The following is a 12,353-nucleotide window of genomic DNA, read 5'->3' on the forward strand; positions in this document are numbered from 1 at the left end:
TGGCGACCTTCCTTAACCCATAGGAAGTCCCAACCAGTTGACAACTTCAAAATGGTGAAAGTCCTCCATAGTGCTGCCCATGTTAAAATGAGCTTTTGGGCAATAGAGTCCTCTATATATCTCTATGGTATGCCTGTAGTGGATAAAGTGAAGGAGTCATCCTTTCGGTCCTTGCTCCTCCCCCTGGCCTGTGAGTAAGGCAGTAGAGCCTTCAGCAGTGTAAGGAAAACCAGACATCACACTCAGAGACAAGGCACTGTTACTACTACACACACTCCCACACAGCACAGCATCCACACGGCTGTGATACTACACTCTCTGGCCTGTCCACTGAACTGACAACCTGAACACTCTACGACTCCATTGGACGATCGCTGAAATGGACTGAAACAGAGAGGATCCAAGTGGAAAAAGATGGTTCGTTGGTGGACTTTTTGACTTTGCGTTCAGTTCCGGGTTAAATCGCACCGAAGAGAAGTTGCCTTGACTATTTTTTCAATATTTTTCTTCACTGTTCCTAAGGAGGCTCTCACACCCATACATAGTTAGATTTTTCGACTATCCTCCTCTCTGCGCCTCAGGAGTCTGTTCCAGTCTCTGCCTCTCAGGGGGTTGTGTTTTTCAGGGTCCATCTCCTGCCATCCTCCATGATGCTGACAGAGCCGTATGGGATGATGGGGTCCATGGGTTCCGAGGTGCGAGACCTGAGCTCTCTCTTACCCCCGGTGCCCTCCGTACCTTCCCTATCAGTGAGCAGCGGGGGCTGTGGCCTGCCCGTTGGGGGTGCCCCTCAGTGGGCACCTTACCTGGACCTCCACCCTGGCTCTCCCTACGGTTCCCTGCCCTCCCACCACTCCCTCATCAAGCAGGAGCCTGGCTGGGGCTCCACGGACCCTCTGGAGGACCCTCACTGTGGCCTGGGGGCCTTCACGTTGCACTTCTCTGGCCAGTTCACTGGGACAAGCCCCTGTCGGGTTGGGGCCTTCGGTGAGCCAGCTCCAAGCCAGTCCAGGGTGTTTCCTAATGGAGCCTACCTCCCAGGCTGTGTGGACAGCCCGCCGACCCACAGGAACCAGGGTAAGGCTGCTCTCTGCTCCCCTCTCTCCTCCTCTATAGCCACCTCATTGACCCTCTCTGGGCTCACTCTATCCTCTGCAGCATCTCTTGAATTCAGCTCAAGCTAAGCTGTCTACTCCTCACCACTCAAGGCCAAAGTTATTGTACATCTTCATTGCTTGCTGTTTGGGGTTTTAGGCTGGGTTTCTGTATAAGCACTTTATGACAACTGCTGATGTAAAAAGGGAGTTATAAATACATTTGATTGATTGATTGATTGTTAGGCCATCAGCGTTGCACCTACACTGTCTGATGTCAGTGACGGAGTGTGTCTGTGAGTTTCTCATGTGGCCATGCCCTACTTCCTGGGTCATTGTGTGAATGTGTTGGACTGTGTCTATTTGCATTGGGTGTAATTGTCCAGAGTTGATGTTTGGGCCTTGTCCACAGTGTTGTGTCTGAACAGGATGTTTTGTATTAGACAGGGTCGTTCTGCCCTGTACAGGGAAGAGAGCTGTCAGTTTTCCTATCGCTGGCCCGACTCACGGAGTTAATGCAACAATATGGCCTAGAGGTCTCCCTCAGCCTGTGTTCAAACACGTTCACTTTCACTTTTATTCTCAAAGAACATAGTGCTTCAAAATAATGAAACATAATAATACAAAAAGCAGTGTTTTAAAAAAATACCTAATTTAAATACAGCTGTAAATGTATTGTTGATTGTAATATCCAAGTTAAAGGGGCAATTAGCGGTTGAAACAATAACAATGCGTTTTCCCCATCCCTGTTTTGGTTAAAAGCTGAGGGATGGGGCTGGAGAAATGTAACCTCTCTCAAATACATAGACAGAGCTATGGATGCAAGAACTGGCCATCCATGATATACAAATGATAGTTTTAACCATGATTTGAGGCTATATACTGTAGTGTTTATTTACATTTACTTTATTTACAAACATTGTAGCAAAACAAGATTATATGTTGGGTTCTGATGGGGTAGGACCGTTGAACTAAGCTCATGAGGCATTTATAAATTATATTATTGAAGAATCAATGTGTACATCATTTATAAATCACCAAATGGATGTAGCAACTGCAGATTTCCCCTTTATCCCCCCCAGTATTTTGTAAAACTTACAAATTCATATTGTTTTGATGCTGTAGTTCTGGACAGTATTTTGTAAAACTTACAAATTAATATTGTTTTGATGCTGTAGTTCTGGACAGTATTTTGTAAAACTTACAAATTAATATTGTTTTGATGCTGTAGTTCTGGACAGTATTTTGTAAAACTTACAAATTAATATTGTTTTGATGCTGTAGTTCTGGACAGTATTTTGTAAAACTTACAAATTAATATTGTTTTGATGCTGTAGTTCTGGACAGTATTTTGTAAAACTTACAAATTAATATTGTTTTGATGCTGTAGTTCTGGACAGTATTTTGTAAAACTGTCTTCTTTTTTATTCAGCTAATTTCAAACCATCAGCTATTTCAGTTCAGTTGATCATTTCTCATCATTCTGCATTTACTTTTTTTGTTTGTAAAAAAATCATAATATATTTATTTACATGACATAAACAGGAACATTGTTACATCATAGTAATCCCTGACATAATGAACGGAATCTATTACTACCTAGCTATCACAAAATAATGTTGTCAACGATGGACACATATTCTACCTCATAGATGTGGTGGCTGGTACAACATTATTATAGCTATGATAATAAGCATGATAAACTTGTTGTTCACAAAATCTATTTATAATACAAAATGTTGTTTAATTAAGCAATTAGGCCCGAGTTGGTGTGGTATATGGCCAATATACCACGGTACAGGAGTGTTCTTATGCACGACGCAACGCGGAGTGCTAGGACACAGCCCTTAGCCGTGGTACATTGTCCATATATCACAAACCCCCGAGATGCCTAATTGCTATTTTAAACTGGTTACCAACATAATTAGAACAATAAAAATTCATATTTTGTGATATACGGTCTGACATACCACGGCTTTCAGCCAATCAGCATTCAGGGCTCGAACCACCAACTTCATAATACAATTTTATGTTCACTTTTCCCTAATGAATTGTTCAACTCAAATTCAAATTCATAATGGGCCGAATCCGTAGCTGAGATGAGAGAGTAAACACAGCATTGACGTGCATATGAAAGACAGACCTACCATGCACACTAATCTCAAATTAGGATTCAGTCCATTAAGGGAGGAATTCATATGATGTCATATTTTACCAGTTTAGCTACATTATCAGTGTTTCCCCTCATCCAAAACAATGTAATCATATCTTCCCAGTTTAGCTACATTATCAGTGTTTCCCCTCATTCAAAACAATGTAATCATATCTTCCCAGTTTAGCTACATTATCAGTGTTTCCCCTCATTCAAAACAATGTAATCATATCTTACCAGTTTATCTACATTATCAGTGTTTCCCCTCATTCAAAACAATGTAATCATTTCTTCCCAGTTTAGCTACATTATCAGTGTTTCCCCTCAGTCAAAACAATGTAATCATATCTTCCCAGTTTAGCTACATTATCAGTGTTTCTCCTCATTCAAAACAATGTAATCATATCTTCCCAGTTTAGCTACATTATCAGTGTTTCCCCTCATTCAAAACAATGTAATCATATCTTCCCAGTTTAGCTACATTATCAGTGTTTCCCCTCATTCAAAACAATGTAATCATATCTTACCAGTTTAGCTACATTATCAGTGTTTCCCCTCATTCAAAACAATGTAATCATATCTTACCAGTTTAGCTACATTATTAGTGTTTCCCCTCATTCAAAACAATGTAATCATATCTTACCAGTTTAGCTACATTATCAGTGTTTCTCCTCATTCAAAACAATGTAATCATATCTTCCCAGTTTAGCTACATTATCAGTGTTTCCCCTCATTCAAAACAATGTAATCATATCTTCCCAGTTTAGCTACATTATCAGTGTTTCCCCTCATTCAAAACAATGTAATCATATCTTACCAGTTTAGCTACATTATTAGTGTTTCCCCTAATTCAAAACAATGTAATCATATCTTACCAGTTTAGCTACATTATCAGTGTTTCTCCTCATTCAAAACAATGTAATCATATCTTCCCAGTTTAGCTACATTATCAGTGTTTCCCCTCATTCAAAACAATGTAATCATATCTTCCCAGTTTAGCTACATTATCAGTGTTTCCCCTCATTCAAAACAATGTAATCATATCTTACCAGTTTAGCTACATTATCAGTGTTTCCCCTCATTCAAAACAATGTAATCATATCTTACCAGTTTAGCTACATTATTAGTGTTTCCCCTCATTCAAAACAATGTAATCATATCTTACCAGTTTAGCTACATTATCAGTGTTTCTCCTCATTCAAAACAATGTAATCATATCTTCCCAGTTTAGCTACATTATTAGTGTTTCCCCTCATTCAAAACAATGTAATCATATCTTCCCAGTTTATCTACATTATCAGTGTTTCCCCTCATTCAAAACAATGTAATCATATTTTTTTACAAACTAAAATACTAATGCAGTATGATGACAAATGATCAAATAAAAACCTTCCTATCATAATGTTTCCTGATTTAAATGAACCTGTTTGGAAGACAACATTTTCCTGTATAATTTTCCTAGTTGTACAGTTTCTTACTGTGTCTAGTTACAGTCATATTACTGTTTATTCGGTCCCCCCTTAAATAAAGTAGACCTTATAAAGGCTTTATATACTATACATAAAGGCTTCATAAGCACTACATAAACGTTTCACAAATAATTTATAAGCGTATGTCATACTCTATAGAAGGTGTATAAAGGGTGACAAAACCATTGTAGGTTGAATTGCCAAATGTGACAAAACACACTATGAATGTTCATACACCATTTACAGAGCGTGAGATAAGCTTAAAGATGATTAGTGAAGCATTTATGTAGTGTTTATGAAGCCTTTATGTATGCTCTATGAAGCCCTCAAAAGTTGTTTAAAGAGGTGTGAAGATGTTGACTAGTAAAGCTAACAGTATAGTCGCCATACAGGGCGTGGGAAAAGGACATTACCTTGGACCGTCACTGTCTGTGCCATAGAAATTGATAACACACCTGCGCACAGCACGCACTAATGCACGCATCGCACACGCGTGTGTTCATCCATGCATGCACACACACACAAGCACGCACACACAAGCACGCACACACACACACACACACACACACACACACACACACACACGTGAAAACACACGCCTGATTCTTAGGATTTCTGGAATGTTGTAACATTTGATGTTATGTGTTCTATGTGTGATAATGTTTGAGTGTTTTCATGTAGTTTCCTCAAAAACACCTCACATTCAAACACACTTTTTGCAGACTAACACTTAGCCTTACTTTATTATTGTCACGCCCTGACCATAGAGAGCCTTGTTATTCTCTATTTCGGTTAGGTCAGGGTGTTCCTATCTAGGTTGTTTATTTCTATGTTGGCCTGGTATGGTTCCCAATCAGAGGCAGCTGTTTATCGTTGTCTCTGATTGGGGATCATATTTAGGCAGCCATTTCCCCACCGTGTTTTGTGGGATCTTGTTTTTGTGTTGTTGCCTGTGAGCTCTCCAGAACGTCACGTTTCGTTTCTTCTTTGTTGTTTTGTTGTGCACTTCACTTATCATAAAAGATGTGGAACCTATATCACGCTGCGCTTTGGTCTGAGTATGCTTACGACTATCGTGACAATTATCCAGACCTTGAGAACACTTTTCCTTCCAAAGGAGAAACCTATCCTGAGCCCAAATTGCAATGATCCGCTCCGAAACAGGCTTTTCTAAATCAAAATTATATATTGGGTTAAGATGTTTACTCCAAGATTTACACAAAGCCTAAAAGAATATCTAGGGTCTATATTTCTCTCCAATTTCCGAATCCCATATTGTTCATTATTTTCATTTAAAAACAAATGTTGACATGAGACAAGCGCTGACTTACGGGTTTCTTTTATTTATTCGTCCCAATAGTATTTGGGGTCTTTTATTAGTCCCAATAGTATTTGGGGTCTTGTTCTCCCAAGATCTGACCCCAGAAGATAAGTCAGGGGAATTGTTTAACTGATATTTATCTGAATTTATATTTAATTTCTCTGTTTCCTGTGTGCTATTATTGAGACGTTATCAAATTTGACAACAGCAATAAACATGATAATTTGTCAACAAAGAGAGTCTATTTTCAGTATTGATTCATACTTCCATTGGTCATATAGGGTTTAGCCTGTGTGATCGGTAATGTGAGGCTCATAGGGTTTAGCCTGTGTGATTGGTAATGTGAGGCTCATAGGGTTTAGCCTGTGTGATTGGTATTGTGAGGCTCATATAGGGTTTAGCCTGTGTGATTGGTAATGTGAGGCTCATAGGGTTTAGCCTGTGTGATTGGTAATGTGAGGCTCATAGGGTTTAGCCTGTGTGATTGGTAATGTGAGGCTCATATAGGGGTTAGCCTGTGTGATTGGTAATGTGAGGCTCATATGGTTTAGCCTGTGTGATCGGTAATGTGAGGCTCATAGGGTTTAGCCTCTGTGATTGGTAATGTGAGGCTCATAGGGTTTAGCCTGTGTGATTGGTAATGTGAGGCTCATATAGGGTTTAGCCTGTGTGATTGGTAATGTGAGGCTCATATAGGGTTTAGCCTGTGTGATTGGTAATGTGAGGCTCATATAGGGGTTAGCCTGTGTGATTGGTAATGTGAGGCTCATAGGGTTTAGCCTGTGTGATTGGTAATGTGAGGCTCATATAGGGTTTAGCCTGTGTGATTGGTAATGTGAGGCTCATATAGGGTTTAGCCTGTGTGATTGGTAATGTGAGGCTCATATAGGGTTTAGCCTGTGTGATTGGTAATGTGAGGCTCAGACCCACTGAGCACTGAGAGTTTGTTGATTCTGTGGAAAGTAGTTTTTGATGAAGTGGTCTGTGGGTCAGTGTGGGACTTTAAGGGCTCCAGTGATTTAGAGACGTGTAGGTGAGTCAGTCTCCTCAGGAACTGTCCAACACTCCCCTTGACTCCTGTCCTGTTAATGTCATGTGTGGGTGAGTGTGTGCGTGAATATGTGCATGCTTGTGTGTGTGCGTGTGAGTGTGTGTGCTTGTGCGTTTGTGTGTATGAGCAAGTGCAGACACACACACCACTTGGTCCTTAGATTTACTGACCTTCATATTCTCTGGATGCCAACTTTCCTCTCCAGCTTTACTGAAACCGTGAATGAAAACCTTCCAGGGAGACGGGGTTCAGTGGTGTCATAAACTTACTACAGTGATGTTGCTATGAGGATTCAGATATCCGTCCGGCTCCCGGAGACTCACAGTTTCCTCCAAAATGTTGCCATGATGGTGAAACTGAGAAAGTATTGTCTTTATAATGTGTATTTTCTCTGTAGGTTATGGGACAGTAGGTCTGGACGGGGCTCCCAGCTATGGTCACACTCCGTCTCAACACTCCCCTCAGTTCTCCTGTCATTCATTCAAACACGAGGACATCCTGTCCCCTCCAACTACCATGGGTAACATTCACTGTCATTAACACTTCCTGTCCACCTGTGTGTATGATAGTGTGTGTGTGTTTTAGTGTTTGTGTGTGTGTGTGCAGCATGTGAAAGTTAACCTCACAAACAATGAAGACTCTGAGGTCTCAGCAAGGTTAGTAAGGAAGTCACCCAGAGGTTGCTATAAACAGGGCTATAAATGACTATCATCCATTCTCTCTCCCTGTCTCCCCTCAACCTCTCTCTCTGTGTTTTTAACACCACCTCTCGCTATGCTCTTATTCAAAGCAGTGTACGTTTTCTTTTCATTTTGGTCAAATGAATATACTGGCTCTGGAAATGATAAGGAAACAGCTTTATGAGAGACTTGGTGGAATGTTGACCGCCACCAGGGGACCAATCCACAACTGAGCCAGAGAAGGAGCTATGAAGGTCCTTTAAAAGGAGTTGGGTTGGTTTACCACCTCTGGGAGGACTGCTGTTTTGATCATTGTTTAGAGGAAACGTGTTTTTATTGGTGTTTGTGTGGGAGTCTGTCTGTCTGTCTGTCTGTCTGTCTGCCTGTCTGTGTGTGTGTGTGTGTCTGTGTTTGGGGATGACATATCTTTTCTCTGTGACTCCTGGGGATATAGCAGCAGAGATAGTCAGCTGGTAAACAGACCAATCTGGTGTTATATTGAGCATGTGGTTTCATCGTGCTGTAACTACTGTCCAACAGGTCTTTATGCTAATTCATTGGTTTGTTTGTCTGGTTCATTTACTGTATGCTATGCAGGTGACCAGCAGTACCCTGCCCCTCCCCCCATGTTTGGTTGCCACCCCCCCTCAGAGAACTGTCCAACCAGCCAGGCTCTACTGCTGAGGAACTATAACAGGTACCTTTCTGTTCACAAACCTCCTCATCACCTTGGATCTCTATAGCTTGAGATCCATACGCCTGACTCTCATACCATTACACTGTACATGTTTGTGCTACCGTTGCTAGGATACCAGGGTTCATTTTGACTACATAGTTATTTAGGATCTGACTCCAGTGATGATCACAGATAGATACTCATTGTACTGTATTTATATTTCAACCAGGAAGTCCTATAGAGATAATAATATATATATATATATTTTCAATGGCCTTTGATGAGCTCATCAAATGTCAGTCTGTCTTTGAGAGGGAGGAGGACCTTATGACCAATGGAAGGAAGTGAGATCACCAGGGTAGGAAGGAAGTGAGATCACCAGGGTATGAAGGAGGTGTACGTCTGAGACTGTACACAGAGCTAAATCAAATCAAATCAAATGTTATTTGTCACATGCGCCAAATACAACAGGTGTAGTAGACCTTACAGTGAAATGCTGAATACAACAGGTGTAGTAGACCTTCTAGTGAAATGCTTACTAACAAGCCCTTAACCAACAATGCAGTTTTAAGAAAGTACCTAAAAAAAACAATAGATAAGAAAAACAAATGATTAAAGAGCAGCAGTAAATAACAATAGCGAGGCGATATACAGGGGGTACCGGATACAGAGTCAATGTGGAGGCTATATACAGGGGGTACCGGATACAGAGTCAATGTGGAGGCTATATACAGGGGGTACCGGTACAGAGTCAATGTGGAGGTTATATACAGGGGGTACCGGTACAGAGTCAATGTGGAGGTTATATACAGGGGGTACCGGTACAGAGTCAATGTGGAGGTTATATACAGGGGGTACTGGTACAGAGTCAATGTGGAGGCGATATACAGGGGGTACCGGATACAGAGTCAATGTGGAGGCTATATACAGGGGGTACTGGTACAGAGTCAATGTGGAGGCTATATGCAGGGGGTACCGGATACAGAGTCAATGTGGAGGCTATATACAGGGGGTACTGGTACAGAGTCAATGTGGAGGCTATATGCAGGGGGTACCGGTACAGAGTCAATGTGGAGGCTATATGCAGGGGGTACCGGTACAGAGTCAATGTGGAGGCTATATACAGGGGGTACCGGTACAGAGTCAATGTGGAGGTTATATACAGGGGGTACCGGTACAGAGTCAATGTGGAGGCTATATACAGGGGGTACCGGTACAGAGTCAACGTGGAGGCTATAAACAGGGGGTACCGGTACAGAGTCAATGTGGAGGTTATATACAGGGGGTACCGGTACAGAGTCAATGTGGAGGCTATATACAGGGGGTACCGGTACAGAGTCAATGTGGAGGTTATATACAGGGGGTACCGGTACAGAGTCAATGTGGAGGCTATATACAGGGGGTACCGGTACAGAGTCAATGTGGAGGCTATAAACAGGGGGTACCGGTACAGAGTCAATGTGGAGGTTATATACAGGGGGTACCGGTACAGAGTCAATGTGGAGGCTATATACAGGGGGTACCGGTACAGAGTCAATGTGGAGGTTATATACAGGGGGTACCGGTACAGAGTCAATGTGGAGGCTATATACAGGGGGTACCGGTACAGAGTCAATGTGGAGGCTATAAACAGGGGGTACCGGTACAGAGTCAATGTGGAGACTATATACAGGGGGTACCGGTACAGAGTCAATGTGGAGGCTATAAACAGGGGGTACCGGTACAGAGTCAATGTGGAGGCTATATACAGGGGGTACCGGTACAGAGTCAATGTGGAGGCTATATACAGGGGGTACTGGTACAGAGTCAATGTGGAGGTTATATACAGGGGGTACCGGTACAGAGTCAATGTGGAGGCTATAAACAGGGGGTACCGGTACAGAGTCAATGTGGAGACTATATACAGGGGGTACCGGTACAGAGTCAATGTGGAGGCTATAAACAGGGGGTACCGGTACAGAGTCAATGTGGAGACTATATACAGGGGGTACCGGTACAGAGTCAATGTGGAGGCTATAAACAGGGGGTACCGGTACAGAGTCAATGTGGAGGCTATATACAGGGGGTACCGGTACAGAGTCAATGTGGAGGCTATATACAGGGGGTACTGGTACAGAGTCAATGTGGAGGTTATATACAGGGGGTACTGGTACAGAGTCAATGTGGAGGTTATATACAGGGGGTACTGGTACAGAGTCAATGTGGAGGCTATATACAGGGGGTACTGGTACAGAGTCAATGTGGAGGCTATATACAGGGGGTACTGGTACAGAGTCAATGTGGAGGTTATATACAGGGGGTACCGGTACAGAGTCAATGTGGAGGCTATATACAGGGGGTACCGGTGCAGAGTCAATGTGGAGGCTATATACAGGGGGTACCGGTACAGAGTCAATGTGGAGGCTATATACAGGGGGTACTGGTACAGAGTCAATGTGGAGGCTATATACAGGGGGTACTGGTACAGAGTCAATGTGGAGGTTATATACAGGGGGTACTGGTACAGAGTCAATGTGGAGGCTATATACAGGGGGTACTGGTACAGAGTCAATGTGGAGGCTATATACAGGGGGTACTGGTACAGAGTCAATGTGGAGGTTATATACAGGGGGTACCGGTACAGAGTCAATGTGGAGGCTATATACAGGGGGTACTGGTACAGAGTCAATGTGGAGGTTATATACAGGGGGTACCGGTACAGAGTCAATGTGGAGGCTATATACAGGGGGTACCGGTACAGAGTCAATGTGGAGGCTATATACAGGGGGTACCAGTTCAGAGTCAATGTAGAGGCTATATACAGGGGGTACCGGTACAGAGTCAATGTGGAGGCTATATACAGGGGGTACTGGTACAGAGTCAATGTGGAGGCTATATACAGGGGGTACCGGTACAGAGTCAATGTGGAGACTATATACAGGGGGTACCGGTACAGAGTCAATGTAGAGGCTATATACAGGGGGTACCGGTACAGAGTCAATATGGAGACTATATACAGGGGGTACCGGTACAGAGTCAACGTGGAGGCTATATACAGGGGGTACCGGTACAGAGTCAATGTGGAGGCTATATACAGGGGGTACCGGTGCAGAGTCAATGTGGAGGCTATATACAGGGGGTACCGGTACAGAGTCAATGTGGAGACTATATACAGGGGGTACCGGTACAGAGTCAATGTGGATGCTATATACAGGGGGTACCGGTACAGAGTCAATGTGGAGGCTATATACAGGGGGTACCGGTACAGAGTCAATGTGGAGGCTATATACAGGGGATACCGGTACAGAGTCAATGTGGAGGCTATATACAGGGGGTATCGGTACAGAGTCAATGTGGAGGCTATATACAGGGGGTACCGGTACAGAGTCAATGTGGAGGCTATATACAGGGGGTACCAGTTCAGAGTCAATGTAGAGGCTATATACAGGGGGTACCGGTACAGAGTCAACGTGGAGGCTATATACAGGGGGTACCGGTACAGAGTCAATGTGGAGGCTATATACAGGGGGTACCAGTTCAGAGTCAATGTAGAGGCTATATACAGGGGTACCGGTACAGAGTCAACGTGGGGGCTATATACAGGGGGTACCAGTTCAGAGTCAATGTAGAGGCTATATACAGGGGGTATCGGTACAGAGTCAACGTGGAGGCTATATGCAGGGGGTACCGGTACAGAGTCAATGTGGAGGCTATATACAGGGGGTACCGGTACAGAGTCAATGTAGAGGCTATATACAGGGGGTACCGGTACAGAGTCAACGTGGAGGCTATATGCAGGGGGTACCGGTACAGAGTCAATGTGGAGGCTATATACAGGGGGTACCGGTACAGAGTCAACGTGGAGGCTATATACAGGGGGTACCAGTTCAGAGTCAATGTGGAGGCTATATACAGGGGGTACCGGTACAGA

At 43.2% G+C, this 12,353-nt stretch overlaps 1 protein-coding gene across 2 annotated transcripts in view; it reads left to right on the forward strand.

Annotated features, from left to right (window-relative positions):
- The first annotated feature begins 208 nt into the window (after nucleotides 1-208).
- Nucleotides 209-12,353, forward strand: part of wt1b (WT1 transcription factor b) — a 21,485-nt gene continuing 9,340 nt past the window's right edge. The window contains exons 1-3 of one of the 2 annotated variants that reach the window (XM_036979128.1): nucleotides 209-1,077; nucleotides 7,485-7,607; nucleotides 8,365-8,464. In XM_036979128.1, coding sequence (XP_036835023.1) covers nucleotides 648-1,077; nucleotides 7,485-7,607; nucleotides 8,365-8,464 — 653 coding nt within the window. In that variant the 5' untranslated portion in view covers nucleotides 209-647. 2 annotated transcript variants of the gene reach the window in all.

The sequence above is a fragment of the Oncorhynchus mykiss genome, chromosome 6 (genome assembly GCF_013265735.2).
Source record: "Oncorhynchus mykiss isolate Arlee chromosome 6, USDA_OmykA_1.1, whole genome shotgun sequence".
Lineage (NCBI taxonomy): Eukaryota > Metazoa > Chordata > Actinopteri > Salmoniformes > Salmonidae > Oncorhynchus > Oncorhynchus mykiss.